This window comes from Bombina bombina, chromosome 2 (assembly GCF_027579735.1).
Source record: "Bombina bombina isolate aBomBom1 chromosome 2, aBomBom1.pri, whole genome shotgun sequence".
Classification (NCBI taxonomy): Eukaryota; Metazoa; Chordata; class Amphibia; order Anura; family Bombinatoridae; genus Bombina; species Bombina bombina.
In genome coordinates, this window is record NC_069500.1 from 1,256,093,759 (window position 1) to 1,256,101,869 (window position 8,111).

General features: G+C 34.3%; 1 protein-coding gene across 1 annotated transcript in view; it reads right to left on the bottom strand.

The window, feature by feature from the left end:
- Positions 1-5,344, bottom strand: part of DTHD1 (death domain containing 1) — a 99,109-nt gene extending 93,765 nt beyond the window's left edge. Inside the window, exon 1 of the mRNA XM_053700280.1 lies at positions 5,074-5,344. Coding sequence (XP_053556255.1) covers positions 5,074-5,344 — 271 coding nt within the window. The remainder of the gene's footprint in view (positions 1-5,073) is intronic.
- Positions 5,345-8,111: the final 2,767 nt, after the last annotated feature.

Genomic DNA, 8,111 nt, shown 5'->3' on the forward strand with positions numbered 1-8,111 from the left:
AGTACAGACCTTAGTGAAGGACACCAAGGTACATTTGAAATTAAAAACATTATTTTATAGTGCTTGGTGTTATTATACTGATACAGATACCACTGATCCTATAACCAACCCTCCTCTGGCTATACCCATGTGCTAGTGTCACTACTGTGTCATTATATAGTGCTGGGTGTTATTATACTGATGCAGATACCACTGATCCTATAACCAGCCCTCCTCTCTGGCTATACCCATGTGCCAGTGTCACTACTGTGTCATTATACAGCGCTGGGTGTTATTATACTGATGCAGATACCACTGATCCTATAACTATCCCTCCTCTGGCTATACCCATGTGCTAGTGTCACTACTTTGTCATTATATAGTGCTGGGTGTTATAATACTGATGCAGATACCACTGATCCTATAAGTGTAAGACTTTGTTAATAGGTGACTCCATTTTAAGAAATGTACAGATAGATGATGATAATGGTGATTTGAGAGAGGTTAGATGTCTTCCAGGTTCTACCACTCACAGAGATTTAAATCGTATTTCAAGAAATGTTAAAGCAACTAGAAAAGACAGTGAGTTAGATGTTATTGTTCACCTAGGTACAAATGATCTGGCTAGAAATGATGTTGTTGCTGTGCAAAAGGAGTTTTTTAAACTAGGAAGTTGTTTAGATCATGTGGCTGCATCTGTGTCCTTTTCTGCGGTTTTACCTGTGTATGGACAGGAAGAAGGAAGAATGCAGCGTATTATAGAATTTAACTCTTGGTTAGAGAGGTGGTGTAGGGAGAGAAGATATGGTTTTCTTAGCCATCAAAGCCCTGTTTGGCTTGATAGCAGCTTGTATAAGAAGGATGGTTTGCATCTGGATATTAAAGGGACAGGAGTATTGAGTAAAGAATTTAAAGACTTTATTAGTAGCAATTTAAACTAATGAAGGGGGACAGAGTTAATATACCCATCTGTCCCCCAGAACATGCCAAGACAGTCAACCAAATTTTAGATTCTTGTTTATTTAAGAAAAAAAACATTACTTTTAGGAATAAGACTTTGAATAATGTAGGCAGGGGTTTTATTGACCATGCAAAAGGATTTGAGAATTCTAGAAATATTCTACGTGCAATGTGCACAAATGCTCGCAGTTTAGTAAGTAAATTACCCGCACTTACTGCAATAATGATTCAAGATAAATTGGATTTAGTAGCTATAACAGAGACATGGTACAATGACTCTCATGACTGGGAAACAGTCATACCTGGTTACATCTTGTTTAAACAAAATAGAGTAGGTAAAAAAGGGGGCGGAGTTGCTCTGTACGTGAAAGACAATATTAAAGTAACTGAAATTGTAGAAAAAATGACAATGTAGAAAGTGTTTGGGTAACTATAGAAACTGAAGGGAAACAGGTGTTATAGGAGTAGTTTATAGACCACCATTACATGATGAAGCATCCGACAATTTATTAATTGATGAAATAGCCAAAATTACAATGAAGGGCAATGTTATTGTAGTGGGGGACTTTAATATGCCTGATGTAGACTGGGAAGTACCTGTTGCCAAATCAACTAAAAGTAAATATATCCTGGAATCTTTACAAGGAGAATCTATTGAGCAACTAGTAAAAGAACCAACACGAAAAGGAACTATATTAGATTTAGTACTTATAAACAGTGATATAGTATCTGAGGTGTCTGTGGGTGAGAACTTAGGCTTTTTGGCATATACTATCTTAGTTCTGTGATGTAACTCACCAACTCATATTAGTATAATTTTTTCGTTAAGACAAGACAGAACATTGTAGATATATATCCTTATGTACCCGAGCATCTCCTAGCCAAGTTAACTCCATTTTTTACACGCCACGTGTGATATACTTCAGGACTCTATATATGTGACATAGATAGGGATCATATTAAGCTACCTTTGTCAGTTGTAGATTCCCTTCCCTCACAGTTCCATTTGGCTAACTTTATTCCATAAATTGTTTGGCTCCGTATTCCCCCCTAAGGGTTTTCCCTTAGTCTATGTCTACTTATGTAAACTAAGGAATGCAGATTCCATAGCATTTTCCTATTCTTTATCGTATGTTTGAGCATTTCCCTTCCCATATATATATATATATATATATATATATATAAATGGAAATGACAAAGATATAGGCTGTGAGTGCTAGTAAGATTTAATATGGGTCTGGGTGTCACTTGTGAAACCAATGATACATTTTATAGTACAACCTTCTCTGTGTTTGAAATTACACTTTATCTGGCTAGATTTTATGTGAAAATACATTTTATTCACTCATATGTCTTAAAAGATATGTACTGGCTTATAAGAGCGGTTTCAAATGTAATTTGTTTATAATGTACTGTATACTGTGATCTTTCTTTTGAATTTCCTCAATAAATAATTATCTTGCAAGGTTTAAAAAAAACAAAAAACAAAGCCATAAGTAAAGAGTCTAGGTCCTATGCACGTCTCCTGGATGCCGCCTAAGTCATAGACAAGTTTATTCTGTCCAATGTTCCAAAGAATCCATTGAAGGCCCAAGCATTTTTTCCGTTAGATTTGGATCTAGAAACTATGAGTAATTGTTCCTGTTCCATTGTTGGACAAGGGATGGGATTTTATTTAAATCTCTTAATTGTCCCAAGGAAGGAGGGAACTTTTAGACCAGCTGTCAGTGCTGAGTGTTCCACTTACTAATTCATCTGAGCCTGTGACATCAGCAAGGACATTTTACACGAGTTGTGATATGCACCAACTGTTGAAAGTGCTTCAAGCATTGGGCAGAAGAACCGGACAAATGTGGATGCCTGTATGGTTGCATTCACCAGTGGGTAGTGATTGATTTCCCCACTGGGATCGCCTGATTGTGGGCTCCTCCGGCATATGACCCAGATGCATACGGACAGTGTGTTGAGTCTAGATTCTCAAATACATAACTTTTTGCACCCCAGTTTATGCTTGCTTGAAGGAGTGGTTGGTCTGCAATTCATTCTGTTGGTAATTGGAACAGCTTTTATTGAATCAGTCATATGAATGGGGTCGGAGAGGGATATACCTCAGTCCCCCACTAGTTGGTTATTGGAATCCATACAGACTTTTCCCATGAGCTGGCATTTTGGGATTACAAATTATTATGGTGATAATTGATTAATACAGGCTTATATACACCATAGACATTGTGTTTCTTCTTTTCCCTTGACGTATTATGTTGATGCTACTAAGGATTTCAGAAAAACTTACAGTTTGTCCATTTTTCTTGCTCCAAAAAGGGCAGACAGCCACTATCGTTTCTTTGGCTTCTTTGTTAAAACTTTTGATCCATAGAGCTTACTTCTAAGTGGGACAACAATAAAAATAACAACAAAAATTAAATTAAAATAAATTTAAAAAGGGACTTCCAATTTATTTTTTAATTCTATTTGGGTTGTGGATTTAGTTTTCTCAGTGAAAAAATATGTTATTTTTTTATCCCGTCCTTATGGACTCCCACTACTTGGGTATTAGTTCCCAGGCGTAATGGATCATGGACTCTCACTACCTGTATGAAAGAAAACAGAATTTATGCTTACCTGATAAAATAATTTCTTTCATTGTGGTGAGAGTCCACAAACCCCACCCTATTTATTTTCTGGGTGTGGTTTATTTTTATGCCGCACTCCACCCATCACATGACTTTGGAGGAGCCAATTCCAGACTTACTCCAGTAGAAGGAACACCTAGACACTGTCTGTATGTTAAGCAGTGTTTATCGAATTATCTCGACTGAAGTCAATTAAGGAAATATATGTGGCAGGGTCAGACGTAGAAAACCTGCCATGTGCACTTTTAGAGATGTAAATTTGATAAAAGAGGTTAATTGGAAAGTTTCTTAAAATTGAGATTTCTATCTGAAAGCTTAATTTTGTTTTTCATGTCAGTTTAAAACATTTGTATAAATTCAGTTAAAAGTTTTTATTTTTTAATTTTATTTATCTGTATTTTACTTTTCATAGTTTTACTGGACTGATCAAAAGAATTCTTTTAGTGTTAATAAAACTGGTAAATACAGCATGTGCTGTGTAGAACACAATACTGTTATAATGTCTAGAGAATAATGACAGGATTGCTTTGAAAAGATTTTATGCCTAAATAACTAAATTTATCCTTCATATAAAAAAAAAAATAAAAAAAAATGTTAATGTCCCATTGTTCTCTCATGTATTGGTCTTTGGTTTACGGACAGATATAAGATAAAGAAACATGTATATGTACACAATGTGATAAAGTAATAAGATCTGATTATACCTATAAGCTCAACCCATTTTATTAGGTTGTGGCTTCACAACACAAATGCGAAACAACAGAGGACAGGGCGCACAGCAAGTAATCTTAAAGCTCCTATTCAAGATAACCCTTTCCATAGTTAAAGCCAACACAATATAGATTACCAAAAAAATAGAATAAGGAGCACTAAAAGAAGCAAAAGAGTACTGAATAAAATTAGATTTATTTAAGTCTGATATAAAAACTTTACTAAAAATGCCAAAACTGGATCAAATAGACATTAAAAATAAATATAAACAAATGTTGGGATGTCTCACAACACAAAACCACCTATTTAATACACACAGATAAACCTTAAAAAGCAAATTTTACAGTATACTGTCCCTTTAAGATTAGTAAATATTGTACATTTCAGAACAGTTTGGAAATAGCTATGATGTAAATCCAGTATTTTAATAGCATTAAATAATTTTTTTTAATTTCATATACAGTAAAAAGTTGCACTATTATGTTTTTATTACTATTACTGAAACAAATTCTATGTCATACCAATAAAATTGCTAGTATAGGTTAATAATAGTCACTTAATGATTTCTGAGTCAAAATGATACATTTAAAAACATTTAGAATTCTATTTTTTGTGTACATTCCATTTATAGAATATACATTTCACACATTTTCCATAAACACTGATTATTATAAAATTGTCTAGAAGTCAGTGATTTTCTAATATTAAATGTCATAAATAAAATTTATATTCCAGGCATTAGCTAAGAATTATTTAAACTCAGAGTGAATTTTATTCTTTTTATGCTTACCAGAGTCTTTGATTTTTTTATGAAGTCCATTTAAAAGATGAAATGTGCTCTGTATAGTTTCTGCAGCTTTCCTTAACTTCTCACAAAAGGTCCAGCTAAGGTCATGAATTAAGAAGATTAACGGTAAAATTAATTCCTCCAGGTCTTCATTATTTTTAAGATGAGCTTCATCAAGCTTATTTTGCAAGTTTTGATTATACTGATTAATCTGTGTAAGGCTCAAAATAAAATTATCGTCAGTTCTTTTGGGATCAGCTGTACCTAATTCCATTCTTGTCTTAAAATTATTTTTTTCCCTTGTAATTTTCTATAATATATTTTCTTGCATAGGTAATAGAATGTGTATGTTATGGAAATGTTTGTTGAAATGGCCAAAGTGTCCTTGTTACACTAATTGCTGTACAGCTCTTAAGGCTACTATTGACAATTTGTTACTACAGTAACGGAAAGGTGTGGCATAATCCTCACAAAGAGATCTTTAAAATGTTCTACGTCCTGAACTATTAAGATGAATGACAGCACATATTTGCCATTATATTGCAACACTGTATATTTTTTTTGTACATATCACTAAGTAACACATTTATACAACATAATTTTGTAATACAGAATAAAACCATGTATATCATCTAATATTAAGGTAAAACTAGACAAAGACTTTGTGCACAGTGCCTCAAATGCATCAATACTTGTAAATAAGTTATTATATACAAGTAAAATAGTGCATGCAAAGTATGTTAGCATAGTATTATGTTTCCTATATTTCCACATACAAACAATATTATATTTAGACAGGAACATATCAGCAGTTAGAGCTGTTCTTGTGTTTGATTAAAGGCTATATGAGCTGTTGTTAATTTAATCCCATTATGCCACTTTACAGATCATTATTTAGGCCTCATCTTGAGTATTGTGTGCTGTTCTGGAGGCCATATCTTCAGAAGGATATTAACAAACTTGAATATGTACAAAGGAGGGCTACCAAAATGGTACATGGTCTAAAAAATAAAACTTACCAGGATAGGCTCAATTACTTAAATATGTATAGCTTAGAGGAGAGAAGGGAAAGAGGTGATATAATAGCAACTTTCAGGTACATTAAAGGGCTTAGTAAAACTGAGGCTGTGGGTATTTTACATAAAATGGAAAATTCAAGAACAAGGGGTCATGATCTCAAGATGAAGGGTAGTAGATTCAGGAGTAATTTGAGGAAGCACTTCTTTACAGAAAGAGTGATTGATTTATGGAATAAACTTCCTCAAGAGGTAGTAATGACAAACACTGTGGTGGACTTTAAAAATGCCTGAGGCAAGCATAAGACTATCTTACGAACTAGATAAGGTTATACTGTTAGGTAATATTCGGCAGACTTGCTGGACCTATGGCTCTTATCTGCCATCAATATCTATGTTTCTATGTTTAAATGCTACCATCTGCATGCTACAAGATAACTTAAAGAGACATAAAATTATAATTAGACATATGTGATTTAGACAGAGCATACAATTTGAAACAACTTTCCAATTCACTTCTATTATTTAATTTGCTTCCTTCTCTTGTTATCATTTGCTGAAAGGTTTATCTAGGTAAGCTCAGGAGCAGCAAAGAACATAGATTCTAGCTGTTGATTGGTAGCTGCATTTATATATCGATTGTGATTGGCTCAACCATGTGTTCAGTTAGAAACCAGTAGTGCATTGCTGCTCCTTCAACAAATGATACCAAGAGAATGAAACAAATTTGATAATAGAAGTAAACTTGAAAGTTGTTTAAACTTGTATGTTCTACCTAAATCATGAAAGAAATGGCATTTCATGTCCCTTTAAAGTGAAAGAAAAACCCTCCATCATAAACAAGGTTAAGTATAATAATTCATTATATGTGTATGAAAGACCAAAAACACCAATATTTGTGCGATTCAGACAGAGCATGCAATTGTAAACATATTTCCAATTAACTTATTTTATCAAATTGTCTTCATTATCTTGGTATCCTTTGCTGAAGGAGCAGCAATTCACTACTAAGAGCTAGCTGAACACATACAACGAGCCAATGACAAGAGACATAAATGTGCAGCTTCCTATCAGCAGCTAGCTCCCAGTAGTGTATTGCTGTTCCTGAGCTTGTTAACAAAGCATTCAAAGAGAGCAAAGCATATTAGTTAACTAGATGATAGAAGTAAATTGGAATTTTGTTCAAATTTTTTATTTCACTCTCTCTTTAAACAAGAAGTCAAATAGGGTAGTAATCAGTTAGAAGACTGAAGACTGCCTTGGGTTTTGGTTCAGACTTTTTTGGAACTCAATATCCTGACTACTAACCCAGCTGACATTTGCCATCATGCAAATCAAGGATCTATCTATCTATCTATCTATCTATCTATCTAGCTTTGTATAAACATATCATTATAGTTTATTAGTCAGGGATTCAATGTTAGTAGCCCAGTGGGAAAAAGCTACTAGTCACTCACTGTTAAAAATAGGAAAAGTCAAAAGTCAAGAATCTTGCGTCATGCTGTCTCCTGCTTGCTGTCGTTTCAGTGGGGAAGTCCTGTGCTTAGAATAGTGTGGTGTCAGAGAAAGAGTGTTGTGAGAATAGACTGGCATTGGAAGAGGGGTCTACTAAAGTTAGCGCAGCAGGGACCCATGCTTCTATCAACTTCTAAACAGACTTTATGACTTGCGTTAAGGATAGCCCTATTAATGCATTAAGAATCAGAAATGACCTTGTGGCATATTTGGCGCCATAACCTTCACAGGAAGTATTAAAAGGCCACTAAGAACTTCAGTATGTGCTTCGTTAGTTTGGTTATAAGGCCCAGCATTCTTGTTCCTGACTTTTCCTCCTTGTTGTGACTTTTGTTTGCTATATTGGATGATATTTTTGTTTTAGCCCCTGTCTGTACCATGAACATTGTACTGATTTCTGGCTACTGTTATTTGCAATATTGTTTTATTCCCCTTGCTTTGACATCTGGCTGCTATTGGATTATCTATTTCCTGACCCTGGCCTGTCTACTTTTTATGCTACTGAGATCT